Here is an 18,560-nt window from a genome sequence, read left to right as displayed (position 1 = left end):
GCAGACTGCGAATCTTCTTCGTAATCTCACTCACAGCGCTCACCTGCACACGCTCACCACACGCTCACCACATCACTCACCACACACTCACCACATCACTCACCACATCACTCACCACATCACTCACCACATCACTCACCACATCACTCACCACTCACCACATCACTCACCACATCACTCACCACTCACCACATCACTCACCACATCACTCACCACTCACCACATCACTCACCACTCACCACATCACTCACCACATCACTCCCACACACGCTCACCTGCACACGCTCACCACATCACTCACCACACGCTCACCACACGCTCACCACATCACTCACCACATCACTCACCACATCACTCACCACACGCTCACCACACGCTCACCACATCACTCACCACACGCTCACCACATCACTCACCACACGCTCACCACATCACTCACCACCTCCTCCTCACCACCACCACCACCTCCTCCTCACCCTCACCACCACCAACCTCCTCACTCTCACCTCCTCACCACCACCACCCCCTCACCCTCACCCCCACCTCCTCACCCTCACTTCCTCACCACCACCCCCCACCACCACCACCCCCTCACCACCACACTCCCTCACCACCAACACCCCCTCACCCCCACCTCCTCACCCTCACCTCCTCCACCCCTCACCCTCACCACCACCACCTCACCACCACCCCCCCCACCCACCCCCTCACCACCACCACCACCCCCTCACCACCACCACCCCCTCACCACCCACCCACCCTCACCCTCACCCTCACCACCACTCACCTCCTCCACCTCCTCACCCTCACCACCACCACCTCACCACCACCCCCTCACCACCACCACCCCCTCACCACCACCACCCCTCACCACCAACACCCCTCACCCCCCACCTCCTCACCCTCACCTCACCACCCTCACCTCCTCCACCTCCTCACCCTCACCACCACCACCTCACCACCACCCCCTCACCACCACCCCTCACCACCACCACCCCCTCACCACCACCACCCCCTCACCCCCACCTCACCACCCTCACCTCACCACCCTCACCTCCTCCACCTCCTCACCCTCACCACCACCACCTCACCACCACCCCCTCACCACCACCACCCCCTCACCACCAACACCCCCTCACCCCCACCTCCTCACCCTCACCTCACCACCCTCACCTCCTCCACCTCCTCACCCTCACCACCACCACCTCACCACCACCCCCTCACCACCACCCCCTCACCACCACCACCCCCTCACCACCACCACCCCCCTCACCCCCACCTCACCACCCTCACCTCACCACCCTCACCTCCTCCACCTCCTCACCCTCACCACCACCTCACCACCACCCCCTCACCACCACCACCCCCCACCACCACCACCCCCTCACCACCAACACCCCCTCACCCTCACCTCCTCACCCTCACCTCACCACCCTCACCTCCTCCACCTCCTCACCCTCACCCCTCCTCACCCTCACCAGCACCACCTCACCCTCACCATCACCCACCACCTCCTCACCACCACCACCACAATCATCCGCCATAGAATAATCATCCGCCATAGAATAATTGTAAACCAAGAGGTGTTGACAATGACTCAGCTAAGAAGGATCTTTTTAAATCTGGTGAAAAAACATGAAGATCTTGATGCTTCAAACTACAGATAATTTGAATACCACAAATGTCTTGTATTTTTTCACGGGGGTTGGCAACAAAACAAGGCTCATTGACTTAGCTAAGGTGTCGTCAGCTCTTAGCACAAGTGTCTGTTTGGCACTTATTGGGATCCATACCTTCTCAGGTTGTGACTCTACAAGTGCCTTTTATGGCAAAGGCAAAAGAAAGGCATTTCCTGTTGCTTGTGAGAAAGAGGAATATCTGACTGCCTTTACAAATCTGGGTAGCAGTTTTAACCTAGACCAGTCTACCTCTGAGCTACTTTGCACATGAGTGCCACCTGTATGGCCAGTCATCTGCCGAAAATGTGAACGATGCAAGATACAAAGCATTCTGTACGGCATCGTCAGCTTCGCCAGAACTATCCGTGCCCCCGACAAGTGACGCCCTGTACCAACACTGCAAAAGGGAAAACTACCAAGCAGCCATCATGAGACATTCTCTGCAAGGTACAATGTGTGCCCCTTCACCCGTCGGCAATGGATGGCACCCCAGGATGGTGAGTGAACAGTGACCTGGCTGACTAGAAACCCTGCCCCTGAAAGTGTGTTGCAGGCAGTCCACTGCAGTTGCAAGCAGAGCAAATGTGAGACTGGGAGATGTTCCTGATGTCTGCAAGACTGTCTTGTACTGATTTGTGTCAGTGCCAAAATTGTGCAAATGTTTCACAGGAAACAGAAGACCTACATGGGATGATGGCTCTGATAGTAATAGGGATGATACCGATGAGTAAATATGCGCTGTGTTATATTTAAGGTGATTTTGAGCTGTAAAGAATCTGTGGTAGAATTGTAATTTTTTTTGGCAGCATTCCAAAACAAGGGGACAGTGTAGCATTTCGAGTCATTTCAGCCAACTTGGGCCAAAGTGTGCTTATATTTGTATCTTTCTGTGATTACACGGTACCTACTGAAAATTTTGTGTACAAAACATCACAGTTTTGCTAAATTTAAAATGTTTATGTTTAATTTTGCTTAGTGCCAATCCGTGAAGTTGAAGCATATTTTCTACAAATGTGCCATATTTCATGGTCTACATTCACACTTGAGTATATAATGCACCAAAACCTGTCTCAAGTGTCTAGGTACATGTATAAGTGTCAGTTTGAGAGATATTTGGTGTTGCTAAAATGTATATAAATAAAGTTACAAACAAAACCAGCAGCATAAGATTTTCGTTTTTTCCAATTCACAATTATATACATTTATGGATTTTGAAAAAAAAACTGCAGGGTATTTTGCGGAGAACTTTTAACATAAAGTCGATAATGGTTTTGTCAATAAAAAAAATCATTTAAAAAGTAGTGCCCAGGTGTGGGAAAAAATCATTTTCTAGCCGCTTTTACCTAGTTCACCTTATGTCCTACTACTGGGTTGTTTACACGCCTGACCTGGTCACAAAACACCGGGTGCAGAGCTCCCACAAAGCTTTTTTGGATAAAAAAAAGAAAACCGGTCACCCTGAAAGCCCCCCCAACCCCCACAGCCACAAACGCAGGCAAACCAGCACCACCTTCACCAGACGTGGTGGCCACACGGAACAAGCGCTTTGGTTGGGAGAACAAAACTTACACCGAATAACCGAGAAGGCACCTTAACCCGCCCCCCACCACCAACCCACCCCCACCCGTTTCATGTTGTACATGTCGCTTGGAGTGCACACACGAGAACCTCGACGCGGCCACTTCCATTCCCACTACTCCCCCCACTACCCCCACCCACTACCCACACCCACTACATCCCCCCCCACTACATCCCCCCCACTACTCCCCCCCACTACCCCCAACACAACCCTCCCCCACTACCCCCACCCACTCATCCAGTCACTCACTCATTCACCCATCCAGTCACTTAATGACTCACCCACTCACTCACTCAACCCACTCACTCAACCACTCACTCACCCACTCACCCACCCACCCACCCACTCACCCACCCATCACCCACCCACTCACTCACTCACTCACTCACCCACTCACTCACCCACTCACTTACTCACTCACCCACCCACCCACTCACTCACTCACCCACCCACTCACTCACTCACCCACTCACTCACCCACTCACCCACTCACTCACTCACCCACTCACTCACCCACCCACTCACTCACTCACTCACCCACCCACTCACTCACTCAACCCACTCACTCAACCACTCACTCACCCACTCACCCACCCACCCACCCACTCACCCACCCACTCACCCACCCCTCACTCACTCACTCACCCACTCACTCACCCACTCCTTACTCACCTCACCCACCCACCCACTCACTCACTCACCACCACCCACTCACTCACTCACCCACTCACCACCCACTCACCCACTCACTCACTCACCCACTCACTCACCCACCCACCCACTCACTCACTCACTCACTCACCCACCCACTCACCCACCCACTCACTCACTCACTCACCCACTCACTCACCCACTCACTTACTCACTCACCCACCCACCCACTCACTCACTCACCCACCCACTCACTCACTCACCCCTCACTCACCCACTCACCCACTCACTCACTCACCCACTCACTCACCCACCCACTCACTCACTCACTCACCCACCCACTCACTCACCCCTCACCCACCCACCACTCACCCACTCACTCACTCACTCACCCACCCACCCACTCACACACCCACTCACTTACTCACTCACTCACCCACTCACTCACCCACTCACTCACTCACTCACCCACCCCACTCACTCACCCACTCACTCACCCACCCATCCAGTCACTTAACTCACCCACTCACTCACTCACCCACTCACTCAACCACTCACTCACCCACTCACCCACCCACCCACCACCCCCCACCCACCTCACTCACTCACTCCCCACTCACTCACTCACCCACCCACTCACTCACCCACTCACTTACTCACTCACCCACCACCCACCCACTCTCACTCACCCACCCACTCACCAAATCACCCACCCACTCACTCACCCACTCACCCACTCACTCACCCACTCACTCACCCACCCACTCACCCACCCACCCACCCACTCACTCACTCACCCACCCACTCACTCACCCACTCACCCACTCACTTACTCACTCACCCACTCACTCACTCACCCACTCACCCACTCACTCACTCCCACCCACTCACCCACTCACCCACTCACTTACTCGCTCACTCACCCACACTCACCCACTCACTCACCCACCCACCCACTCACTCACCCACCCACCCACTCACTCACCCACTCACTCACCCACCCACCCACCCACTCACCCACCCACTCACTCACTCACCCACTCACTCACTCACCCACCCACCCACTCACTCACTTACTCACTCACCCACTGACCCCTCACTCACTCACCCACTCACCCACCCACCGTCCCAGCCGCACGTCGCGACAAGGCCCCCCCCCCCCCCCCACTCTAGGCGCGCAATCTCGGAATAAATCCCATTGTCGCAACAAAGACACGTGGGTGGGAGGGGGAGGAGGGGTGTGTGGTCGACAGGGGTAGACTTGCGCGAAGGTTTTAGACAACAAAGTTCGCGTTACGCTTTGCCGGATAAAGAAACCCAAGTACGTCACCCTCATCCCACGCTTGCTGCTGCATCGAGGGCGGGGGGGGGGTGTGGGGGGGGGCCTGGCAGGTGGAGACACCGAGAGGGGGACACCACCAAGCAGAGCGAGGCTCGCGTCAAGGTGACGAGGCGCAGGGCACCTCATCACCCCCCTCCCCCCAACTCCCTTCACGTGTCAACATTACCAGCAGCGATGTTTTGACGATGTAAACCACAAGCTACAACATCAACAGCAGCAGCACCGTCAGCTGTGAGCGCTGCGCGCTGCGCGCTCCGCCTTTTATAGTCCGGCCTCGTCACACCGCCACTTCCGCTCGCGTGTCCATCCGCGAAGAAAAGTAGTGCAGGTTTATTTTTTTTGCTTGAAAAGTTCCGTCTCCTTTCGTTATTAACGGAGGAGATCGATAACAGAATCGTCGGCGACTGTTGCGCTGCGCTGAGAAATTGCGATCAGCGGTGGAAGAGGAAGGGGAGGGGAAATATACATCTCGGGTGTTGTTTTTTTACTTACAACTTTTATTATTTTCAATGTATTTTCTTTCTGTTATTTTTATTAGTTACATTTTAAATTATCATTTTTATCTTGTATTTTGTTTTAATTTCTTGGATTTTTTGTTTTCTATTTACGTGACTTTACCGAAAGAACCAAGAATCTCGGGTGTTATTGTTTTGTGCGAACCTTCCCACCAGGCGGAGTGATATCGCGAGTGGTGGGGGGGGGGGTTGAGAGGGGGGGTGAGAGGGGGGGGTGAGAGGGGGGGTGAAAGGGGGGGTAAGAGGGGGGGGGGGGTGAGGGGGGGTGAGAGGGGGGGTAAGAGAGGGGGGGGTGAGGGGGGGTGAGGGGAGGGTGAGTGAGGGGGGGTGAGTGGGGGGGGGGTGAGTGGGGGGGTGAGTGGGGGGGGGGGGGTGAGTGGGGGGGGAGTGGGAGGGGGGTGAGTGAGTGGGGGGAGGTGAGTGGGTGGGTGGGTGGATGGTGAGTGGGCGAGTGTGCCTGTGTACCTGTGTCTCTGTGTGTCTATGTGTGTGTCTGTGTGTCTGTGTGTTTGTTTAGCAGCACTTGCCCCCACACAGTGTGTGGAGGCTACACGGGGGAGCTTTGCCGGTGTAGTGAAGGATGTTGCGGCGGGCTGGTCTGGTTTCCCACAGCCTCAAGATTGCGCAACTTTGACGACTCGTCACGAGCGGGTGGTGGTGTGCTGGTGGTGCTGGTGGTGGTGCTGGTGGTGGTGCTGCTGGTGCTGGTGGTGGTGGTGCTAGTGGTGGTGGTGGTGCTGGTGGTGCTGGTGCTGGTGGTGGTGGTGCTGGTGGTGCTGGTGGTGGTGCTGGTGGTGCTGCTGGTGCTGGTGGTGCTGGTGGTGGTGCTGGTGGTGCTGGTGTGGTGCTGGTGGTGGTGCTGCTGGTGCTGGTGGTGCTGGTGGTGCTGGTGGTGGTGCTGGTGGTGGTGCTGGTGGTGGTGGTGGTGGTGCTGGTGGTGGTGCTGGTGGTGGTGCTGGTGGTGGTGGTGCTGGGTGGTGGTGCTGGTGGTGCTGGTGGCGGTGCTGGTGGTGCTGGTGGCGGTGCTGGTGGTGGTGCTGGTGGTGGTGCTGCTGGTGGTGGTGCTGGTGGTGGTGGTGGTGCTGGTGGTGCTGGTGGTGGTGCTGGTGGTGCTGGTGGTGGTGCTGGTGGTGGTGCTGCTGGTGCTGGTGGTGCTGGTGGTGGTGCTGGTGGTGCTGGTGCTGGTGCTGGTGGTGGTGCTGCTGGTGCTGGTGGTGCTGGTGGTGCTGGTGGTGGTGCTGGTGGTGGTGCTGGTGGTGGTGGTGGTGGTGCTGGTGGTGCTGGTGGTTCTGGTGCTGGTGGTGCTGGTGGTGGTGCTGGTGGTGGTGCTGGTGGTGGTGCTGGTGGTGGTGGTGGTGGTGCTGGTGGTGGTGGTGCTGGTGGTGGTGCTGGTGGTGCTGGTGGTGACGTTGGGCCGCCTCATTAACATAATTTATTCAGTTGCGGGGTCGCTCGTGGGAGGAGCGTGGCTTGTAACCCGAAGTGACGTCATGTCACTGCTGCTGCTGCCGCGTGACGTCACGAGGTAACAGGACGTTGCTGCTGCTGCTTCGTGCTTACTGAAATCTGAGGTGAGAATTTCTCATCGTTGTGGTTGTTGTTGTTGTTGTGTTGTGGTGTGTGTTGTTGTTGTTGTGTACCAAGGTAGAGCCTCGCTGTTTCTCTCTCTCAGGGATGTCAACTGAGTAGCAGCGAGTGTTGGAATCGATGTCCAGATTGGAACTTTGCCCCGCGGGGCCTTGCCTCCTGCCCTCGCCTGATGGCGTTCAAGTTTAATTCTCTCGCTCAAGATAAATTTGTCTTCACGCGGCTCGCTACTCTGTAACTTTGGTTCATGTAGATATTAACGCAGTTTTTTTTCGTGTTTTTATCAGCCCAAGCCCGCTTGAGCTGCTGTACCGCTCTCGTTCTCAGAAGCGCCCTGCCCACAACAACAACAACAACACAACAACAACAACCACAACAACAACACCACCACAACAACACAACGAGGCGAGGCTTGTCAACACGTGGCGCTGTTCACTCTGGACGCGGCACCGCGAGTCGGTGTCTGTGGGTCACAGGCGCTCAGCGCCGCGTGCCGCTGTTCACTCTGAACGAGTGGAGGGGGGCACCGCGGGGGGGGGGGGGGGCAGGAGGTAAATCCACGCCGCCACGGGGAGAGGGAGAGACACGGGGAGCGCCTCGGCTGTGTCGGTTGATCCTCCATTCGTTACTTGGTGGAGTGACGCAGCATTAATGTCACCGCTAGAAACCTCCTGGTTCCACCAGCCCACAGGGGATTATTGTGTCCGTCCGTCGTGCATCCAGAAATGGGAGGGGTGGGGCTGGGTGGGGAGGGGCTGGTCACCCCGTGGTGCCCTTATAAAACTCAACGTTTCACCTACTCACGCCGGCTTGTGCCCCCTCACAGTCGGGCATATTTGCGGAATACACCACGCCGCCGTTGACCCTGCAGGCCATTGACGAGCAACCCACGTTCCTACCAGCTCCCTCCGCAGGAATGAGGTAATGGTGTGCTGGGTGAATAATCAAGAGACACACACTCACCCAAATGCAAACAAAGTTAAGAGCCCACAAAGACGCACACTTTGGCACGTAAGTTTGCCTACCACATAGCTTTACATTGGTGTGTGTATGCTCATAAGTTTACTCTCAGGCACGAATATACTGATTTTGTACAATCTACAATGGCCTATTGTGTGAGAACAATATCCCGTCTGACAATGAAACAAAGGCAGACTTTTCACAGACTAAGATGTCGACATTAATGATTTTACTCCAGAGTACTTTTTAAAACATGATTCAAAGTTTAGGTGTGTCTTTCCGCATTGCAATAATGGCACAAGTATTAAATGTGGGTGTTTGAGGTTATCTCGGCCAAATACTCCCAACAACTATGTCATACCCCACCCTTGAGGTACACTGCAAGGTCCAGAGACACGATGTCTCATATCCTGTGTTAAAGCCTTAAGGCAGACAACTGTACAGTTTGTCTTTATGTCCTACCAAATTATTTTATGAACGTAATACAAGGGCAGCAACAACACATCTAAAAACTGCTGTTTGGATTTCCTTGACTTAAATACAACTCTCCAACGATGTAAATGGCCATGAGCGGTTAGGAGAGCTTCTTTACCAATGCTGTTTATTGAATGAGTGTTGCAGTAAATCATCCAGTACTTTGTTGCAGTGCCACACCTGGTTCAGAGTTGCACCTGCCACTGTGACTTTGAAGTTCACGTATGAGTACCATTATGCACCTGTGTCTGATTAGTTTACATTTATATTGGCACCGAAGCAAAAACGGATGACAAGGGAATTCTAAAATGTATATTCATTGATGGATTTACCGCCAAATAACACTTCATGTAGTACTGTAATTTAATTACCCACCTTTTTAATCTGCTTCCTGAAAAAAGCTAGCGTTTTAGAATATCTTACATTTGTGCGTAAAGTACGAATAGCTTTTAGAGGACTTTTTTGTACATTTTCCACCATGCACATGAAAACCAGATGATTGGCCTTGCTTCTAATTCCTTCTACGGGAATGCTTTGAAATTGCATCATGGGTGTAGTAATGACTAAACCATACCAACCTCCATCTTTCCCCAATCTCCAGATGTATCAAATTCTCAGCATAGCAGGTCACGGCTCTCGGGTGAAAGCAGTTCCCCCAGTTGGTACAGGTGCAGCCTGAGGAAGGCTGCTGGCAATTGAACACAGTCCTTTTGTTGTACACATTCACACACTGGGTCTGAAGAAATTAATGGCACGAGGAGTGGGATTTAAGCCATGGCTGCATTCTCGGCACATACCGTAATTAAAATGTTTGCCCATATTTACAGACTTGTGTTGGTGAAAAAACCCCAGCAATCTTGGGCCAGATTGCTCTTTAAATCTGGGTCTGCAGCGTGGGACGGCACCACCTTAAGTATTTTTCAAACGAAAAAAAATCGGCAGTGTGGAATGTCCATGTGTTTGCACAATGGGAACGCTTGCCAGAGTGAACCTTTCTCCAGATGAACCTTTCATTTAAATTCACATTGCTGTCAAAAAGTATTTACAGAGAAATGTGCACCATGAAATGTGCGTAGAGCTAAGATAATGGCAAAGGAGGAGTTAAGTTTGATAAAAACAAGAGTTTTAAAATGATCTTTGAATACAATGTTTCTTTAACTCTTGAAAAATATACTTTTAAGCGGTACGAGATGGCACAGATAAGAGTGGGGATAAAAAAGGCACGTGTCTTTATCATCCATTTCCATTACATTAATTTCCATACTTGTTTCACTTAGAGGGCATTTAGACAATGTAGAGATGATCCCGATTCATGTAATTGCTTAGCTTGCTGGTATTATGCCACGTGTTTAAATTACTTTGTATTTAGACTATGAAATATATTTTCAACTCCATTTCTTGTTGTGGTACATTCATTTTCGTGAAGTACTTTATTCCGAAAACAATTACAAGAATAATTAAATATGTTTTGTTGTTGCAAATCAGGCACTCTCATCCTGAATAACCGTTCAGCAGGAAGCGGAGAGTGGGAGTGTGCGCGCAGTGAAGGACAGTGGCCTTGAACAAAACCGCCGGCTACTGAAGAATATGTACAGCGTTGCCGACCTGCTGGCTTCCCATGGCTTCAGGTCGGGCAGGAGGCCGACATCCGGCAGCAGCAGCAGCACACAGCCTCCACTCCGGATGGAGCCGCCCCGGTCAGGGCTGGAGCAGGGGTTTCCTGGCCAGGATGTGTGGCACGACGCACCGCCCGCTCCCCGCGCCACACGTCACTCCAGCCTGCCACTACAAGAGCACCCCGCAAGGGCCGAGCCCTCCAGGGAAAGGGCAGAGCTCGTAAGTGAAAAGGCGAACTATGAAGAGGGGCAAATGCAGCCCCAAAGCCCCCCTGTGACCATAAGGTGAGGAGCTCGCTGGAGAAAAACGCACCGTCAAAAAAGTTCAGCATTTTTAGACATCATTTCCTTTCTTTGACTGCTGTGTCATTTGCCTGAAATGAAATGTGCTTGTACTCTGTTTGAACAGCTGTAACATAATTTCCTTTGAGAAACGAACAGATTACACAAATGTATATGTATGCATATATGCTGCTTATACAGTACTTACTGTATGCCTATAAAAAAAACACTGGCTTATGCATAGAATGTGACAAGAGTGCATTACGTCGACTATTAATACTTAAATAGAATAGGTTTCACCCTTTCTGGCAATAAACCAGGAGTTAAGATTTCCAAACACCACATAGATACCTTTACGTGATGCTTGAACACCCCTATCTAACACATCAATAGGCTGCAGGATTTATGCTGACCAGTCAAACAATATACACACATTTTAAACTATTAATTCTTACGTGCACAATTCTCTGCAAGTACTCTGATCACAAGAATCATTTTCAAATGTTAATCGATGCAGTTACATGCCTAGATATACACCTGTGGGCAGATTATATGAATGCCCACTGTTGGTGCAATTAAAATACAATATAATTGACCGAAATGAGAATCCCTGGTAAGCTTGCTGTGGTTGCATCCTGGCAGCCGTACCAGGCACATTATTTTATTTTTGTCTCGTTTTAAAGTGCTGCATGCATCATTTATGCCATGGATAGTTACTCAGTGGAACAACTGCAGTTCCCAGTTTTATTTGTTTGTTTGTTTTCCACTGCTGTGCTAACTTTACGCCACAACTCATTCGGCCACGGTTTGGTTTTACACTCTCATCATTTATGTGGGTGAGTAGAAAGTAATCACAATCAACTGGCAACAGGGTGGTACACCGGCTATGTGAAAGATGTACTCCTGAAGACATATGAGCTCAGACATGGTATGTTGAAGTTTGGATTTCACCAAGGCAACATCAACTTCACGGTCTTGGCTTCCGTTTTGGGGATTATTATGCTGATGTTCATGCCCCCCACCCCACATACTGAAAGTTTCTTCCAAACCCATGAAATACCAATAAAATGTTGTCACCCTTGTAACAGACATGGCAAATATAATACAAAGACTGAGCCAAAGGGCATGTCTTGATTTGAAATGGCCCGTCGTTGTTTTCAATGAATGGTCTGCATCCGATTACGAATTGGCAGAGAAACTGCTTAAAAGACAGTGTTGTAAAATTCTTAAGGGGATGCGATGCTGTATACACTGTATAAGGCGTTCACAAAGACACTGTAATCCTTTTGAATATGATTAATTAGTCACCAGCACTTAAAATATTGTTCCAATAGTTAAACTCTTTAAGATGTCCTAAATGTTTCAAAAACATGTATAAAAAATGAATGCAAAACAGCATGCTCTACAAAACACACACTCGCACATGATTGATGTCTACCCCTGACCCAGGATTTAAGCAATGGCTCATTGAAAAGAAAAAGCAGAAAGTTACAAATGCTAAAAGCGTTCTAGTGTTGATGCAATTTGGTCACAATATTTATTTTGTTCTGCAGGAACTTTGAAAACCAGCTTCCATTATTGGAGGGATCCGATGAAAGCGTGAGTTACTGGCGGCGCCGTGGGCAGGATTTCAGCGTGCTGCTGGACTACGCAATCCACCAACCGCCTCATGTTGACGTCCCTCCGCCTGCCTACCTTGCAGGGTTACGAGATCAAGCCCCATCACACAACACAGTGCAGCATGGCCCTTTCAACCAGACTGCAGTGTCTCGCGAGGCAACCCCCCCACCGTACCCTGCAGTGTCTCGTGACTCGACTCTTCCCTCGGAATACTCTGGATTGCACGGCTACCCAGCTAATGCAGACACAATCCCACGCCCCAGCACCTACCCACAGCCTCCACCATACAAGGCTGAACCTCCGACCCTGGAATTATCTCAGAACTCTGCACCACAGACTACACAGCTGCAACAAAGTAAAATAAATCCAGACTACGCGTTATTGACCGATCAAAGTAAAAATATGCACAGGAATAGCAGAGAAAAAGGGAATTCCAAATATGTATCAAGCCATTGCTGTAGTGACTACCAGGACATGTCAGGGATGTATTACTCCTCAAGTCAGTGTGGTCAGGACAGCAAGGACATGTTGGTGAATCCAGGCAAAGGAAGCACTTCCCTCCAGGCAACATCAGATGCACATGCAATATTGTACACAGGAAAACAATACTTTGAAGCAACTCCCCTACCAACAGAGAAGATTGAAAAACCTCAAACATTCAGGCCTCCACCGCCAACATACGAGATGTACCAAATGAGAAGCAAAGATTGCTACAAGGGACCAACAACACAAGTTCAATTGAAAAACGTGTGTTGTCATACGAGTACACATGAAAATGGGCAATACAAGTCATCAGCAGAATTTTCCCCAGACAGATTTATGCCTCCTGAATCACAAATGAAATATCAAAATGTACAGCTGCCCACATACATCAAACCACCAGATTACATTCCTCAATATAAAGAGAATACATCTCGTCAAAATCAACATGCAAGCAATGAAAACAGCATTGACTCTACTGGTGAAAGCAAACAAAAACTTAGAACAGCTCGTGTTGAATACATTCCATTCACAGACCCATGGGTGCGAATTGTCCCCAAGGCACACTGGGAAACTGAGCGCCAAAATCAAGACAATGGTCACAGTGTGAGGAAGTCTACAAATGACAACAATTCTGTAAACTACATTCATGTAAAAGAAGGCTAGACAAACAATTGTTGTACTCAAAGCAAATACCACCTCCATCACTTGTGTTACCTGTACTAAATCAGGATTCATATTTTTGGAGAAATTCGCAGTCAAACCATGAAATCAACAAGCATAAAATGCATTCAGATGACATAACGTACATGCAGTTAAAATATCCGGACAGTACCTCAACAAGTGCTGATCATGCATTTCACTCAAGAAAGGGCCACATACAAGAAACAGCAGGTGAACATAGATCTGTGTTGCATACAGATAAAAAGGAGGGTATTCTTCAGGGTGACAAGACACATGAAGCAAGTGGTGGTCAGATGCCACGTAGCCTGCTTGGAGTCCGGACCGGCATGCATCAGCGAGGAGCTGTGGGAGAAACTGTGTTCTGTTTGATCTCCGTGCCAAGTCAGTCTGTGGATGTGGATCAAGGTGGCATTTGGCTCCCAGATGTGTCAAACGGCAGCAGTAACGCCGTTCCCGAACACTCCCACCAGCACACGCAGTCTGCAAGTGAGCTGGAGCTGCAAGCACTCACTGGGAAAATGATCGCCGAGGAAGAGGCACGCAAGGCCAAAGAAAAAGCGGAGGAAAAGGCGAAAAAGCATGCATGTGAAAGCCAAATATTAAGTCACCCACTGAAATTTAGTTCTGAACTAAAAGGTGAAGCAAAAATGTATGAAACACCTCAAAAACCACTATCACAAAAACAGCTTAATAATGTTACCTTGCACTGTGTTCCAAAGCAGCTATATCCTGATGAACGAACATTTGTGTCACAGAAAAATAGACAAATTCATGGGCATGCTGTAGAGGTGGAGGGTAAACATTTCCAAGCCTCTAATTGCAGGTGGAAAACCCAAAATTCACAAAATACATCCCATATTACTGGTGAAACAAAAAATGAGGAAATTAAAAGTGAATTTGGATCTAAAATCTCCTCCAGGTCAGTCTCGTGCTGCTTGTATCTGAGGAAATGTAAACAACTAACATTTTCTATTTACCAACAACAGTATAATTAATTTGGTTTAACACATCAGCTTTCGTGGCCAATATCCATAAAGGTGTATTGGGTTAGATCGCGTAAATATAAATGTGTTAACACACCACCACCTGACAGCCAATTAGTAAGGTTTGTCGCGGAAACAAAATGTGCCAATTAGTGACTACTTAAGCTTACCAGTGTGTTGGAGAGTAAACCCACAACATTTACAATTTGAGTATGATGTTTTGCTGGTGATTACAACCAGCTTCAGGCGATTTTACAAAATGTAAAAAAGTTTGAATGTTTACCAAAATCCTTTATTATTGAATAATTGCCAGGCTAAACTATTAAAGTGGTAGGATATCAATTGGTTAACCTTTTACCGCATGTCGATATTCAAAGTTAATCATACCGCTTTATACAATTTGAGATAAATATATATATATATTGCCGTTTGCTTTGAGAATCTATATGTGGTATCAGGTTTTAAAAATTGGCAAGTTACTGCTTAAATTGGTAGCGTTTGATTTTAAGAATATCTTTGAACTGTTGAATTCCTATTGGGAAATAATTTGCCTAGTTCCTTCCTGTTTGAGCATGCGTATTAATAAAGATGTCGATACGAGTATTAACGTGAGTTTTCTTGCAGATTAATAAAGACCTGATTTGTTTTTAAAGATGACTGATCGTACGTTATTGCTACCATGTTTCCTTTAAAAAACACGGACGAGTAGACATACACACACGAGTGTGCATCCAAACACGACTGTATATACAGCGGTGTGCATTCACACACGAGTGTGCATGTGTTTCTACGCTTTTTAACGTTAATTTACTTGCAGAACAATAAAGACCTGATAGGTTAAAGATGACTGATCGTCGCTTATTACTACAATCTTCATAGCGAACACGTGTGGAGGCGAGTTTCAGGCGAAGCATCTCCAGCACACAAGTTGACCCTCACCTGGCAGCATCGTGGCTGTCCGCTGGTCACACTCATGACGTCACACTCATGACGTCACACGCACGAGCTGTAGGGGCGGGGCTCTGTCTGCTCAGTGGCGCTGTTTTCATTCATTGAGCACCACGAGCGGGGAGTCTCATTCCTACCACGTTGCCCCTACATTCTTTGTACGACACAATATTAAAACTCATTTGTTCCAGTACATAATCATACACGAGTACACATATACACCCCCATGTACACACACCCACACACGAGTGGACATACACAGCGCTGTAGAAACATACACGAATGTGCATACACACTGCCTCATACATACACACACGGGTGCACATGCATACAAGTGCGCATACACACACGAGTGTACATACACAGCAGTGTACGTACAAAGGGATTGCGTTCTACTACACGAACAAATGTGCGAACAAATGATTTTACATACCTATACACACACATTCACGCATGTACATATCCACATCAACGAGTGTAAATAAACACACGAGTGGACATACACAGAAGTACAGATCCATGTACATACAGACAGTAGTATTTTTTCACGACCTCCTGTTGTTTGGAATTACCCAGCCACGAGCAGAGTTCGGAAAAAAAAATCCGCTACCTAATCCGCGGTGCCGGACGGTAACGCTGCGGTGGATGTGAGCAATGTCCTGGAGGGAAGAAGGCTCGTAGCCACTATAGAGACCCACGAGGTCTCTGGACGGGTGCGAGGTGCTGGTGACCTCTCCAAATTCAATGCAATAATTATTTTAAAAAACATCCAAAATATTAAACACATACACACGAGTTTAACACGTAGGATTTCGGGGCCAATATCATCCATAATAGAGGTTGTTAGGTTAGATCGCTGAAGTATATAAATGTGTCTTTAAAATAAAACATTAAATAAATGCATGCCGACAAAGGGCAGCATACTTCAATAGAGCGCAGCTGCGTGGTCAACATCTATGCTTCAATATAAGCAACGAAACAGTGAGACTTCCCAAATCTGATTGTCGACTGATGAAGCTAGTTTTAATTACAGGCGAAACGTCGTACTCAGATTGTAAATGTTGTGGCTTGGCTCTCCAACACACCGGTGTGCTGTACTCGTGAAACATTTGCTTGTTCTGTTTACGTGACAATCCTTACTAGTTCGCTTTGTCGGGTGTGGGGGTTTCAACGACACATTTATATATTTAAGCGATCGAACCCAAAAAAACTTTAATATGGACATGATAATAAACCAAGCTTACAAGCTAAACCATTCAGATGAGCATTCAAAGTTCATGGCAGAAATTATAATATAAAACACTCGTTTTCTAGAAGCACCCCGCTCAACACGATTGTCATTAAATATATTTATAAAACAAAGTCAGTACAGTATAAACTTGCACATCTTATTCCAATCAAGCTCGAGATCACCAATTTTTATATTTCAGACTGTATGTCGCTTTATAATCCTCTAAACTTGCAGCAGTTTAGAGGACATTGGGGGGTGAATATTAGCAAATTAACTCGAAGCACGGAATAATGCATGGAGATGCACATCCTTATTCAAACGGAAGTGTACAATTATGCAGTGAGATGTACATACGTATTATGTTGCTAGATATGCGGATTGTTAATGTAAAAATTACAATTGAAGACAAAGTCCATGATAGGCCAAGGCGAGAACAAAGGATTTGGATGCAGTGAGATGTACATACGTATTATGTTGAAATGCAATTAGGTGATTAGTCACTACTTGTGGAATGCGTAGGAGGTGGGCGGGGGGTTTCAAAGTCATATTATGCCCGTGCATTATGCAGGATTAGCAGCATCAAAGGGAGGGAGTAGGGTTAGCATTCATAAAGGGAAGGAATGTTAATAGTATGGAGCTGCAGTAACTAAACCACCACGTAAAAAACTAAAATATGAACTACATCAGTATCATTAGTATACTAAATATACTCTCCAATAAGCTGAGCTACTAACAGAAATTCATACATTACAATTTTACGTCGCAAAAAACAGAATATGCCTCCAGCTACACTTTTTTCTCTTACATCACACGAGTCTACCCCGTACTATATACTGCCATAGACAAACCCAACATTAAATAATATGCTGTATAACTATACACCACCCTATACCTTAGACTATACATTATAATATTACACTATGTATTATTCTACCCACCCTACTGTATACCATACTGCTGTATATTCACTATACAATTATGATACTATATATTACCTTATACATTATATTAAACATTACACTTTTATACTATTTGTTATTACAATCTTCTGTGCGATGCGGCTGTTTAGGCGGGTTGTGTGACACTGCCGCAGCCGGCATTTGTCAGCTGTTGTAGCGCCGCGGGGCGTGTGCAGTGAACACGCAGGCCGGCCGGGTTTGGTGCAGGGATCTGCCGCCACCCAAAACTCGGGCGACGCCAAAGTAATAATGAAAATAATAAAATAAATTATATGATGGAAGATGAAAGTAAGAAGAGCGGTGGTGAGTGAAGAAGGACGTGGGTAAGGTACGAGGTGTGGTGACGGTTGATAAACTGTGAGAGCGATCTGGGACTGCATCCAGCTGCGGCGCTGTCGCCATCCTACTCTCGAATCCATTGAGAGGGCAGATCCAGCAGTGGATTGTGTGAATCTAATAACGACCGCAATGTGATACGAGTGATTATAATGCAATTCAAATCCCACAGCCCGCAGTTCGTATATATATGCATACAAAATGTATTCATTCGAGCAGTATGGTTCTAATATTGGATATTATGAAAGGCATATGACTAATCGGCCTTGCCCGCATCCCGACACTGATGTTCACCTTCAGTGCAGGCAGGAACAATCACCACTCCACGCGTGGGGCATACAGCTTCCTACAGCTCACCGCCACGGTTGGCCCCTTCATTATTTTGTTCAAAGGAAGAGCCACACTCCCTGTTTCTACACTATGGGGACCTCATTTGCCAGTAAAAATATGATAATTGGTTCTTTACCCTTCTATCTGGCAACAAAACTGACACCTTTTTGCAAGGAGTCATGTTTGCATAGACCGCAATACCTGCAGTCATAAATACAAACAAAAGACATAACTCTGATAATGTGCACTGTCCTTGAAGTTGATTGGTCCACACCCGAGACAGCTTTCCTTCGAGCCTAGTCTC

At 48.2% G+C, this 18,560-nt stretch overlaps 1 protein-coding gene across 1 annotated transcript; it reads left to right on the top strand.

The window, feature by feature from the left end:
- The first annotated feature begins 10,283 nt into the window (after nucleotides 1-10,283).
- On the top strand, nucleotides 10,284-14,678 carry LOC133362257 (uncharacterized). Its single transcript, XM_061581180.1, has 2 exons — nucleotides 10,284-10,688; nucleotides 12,239-14,678. Exons 1-2 carry the CDS (start codon nucleotides 10,375-10,377, stop codon nucleotides 13,449-13,451), a joined length of 1,527 nt encoding a protein of 508 aa, XP_061437164.1. The 5' UTR covers nucleotides 10,284-10,374; the 3' UTR covers nucleotides 13,452-14,678.
- Nucleotides 14,679-18,560: the final 3,882 nt, after the last annotated feature.

Source organism: Lethenteron reissneri, unplaced genomic scaffold, assembly GCF_015708825.2.
Source record: "Lethenteron reissneri isolate LAM-NWPU_2019-01 unplaced genomic scaffold, ASM1570882v1 scaffold_1413, whole genome shotgun sequence".
NCBI classification, from domain to species: Eukaryota; Metazoa; Chordata; class Hyperoartia; order Petromyzontiformes; family Petromyzontidae; genus Lethenteron; species Lethenteron reissneri.
This window is presented reverse-complemented; position numbering and strand designations above follow the sequence as displayed.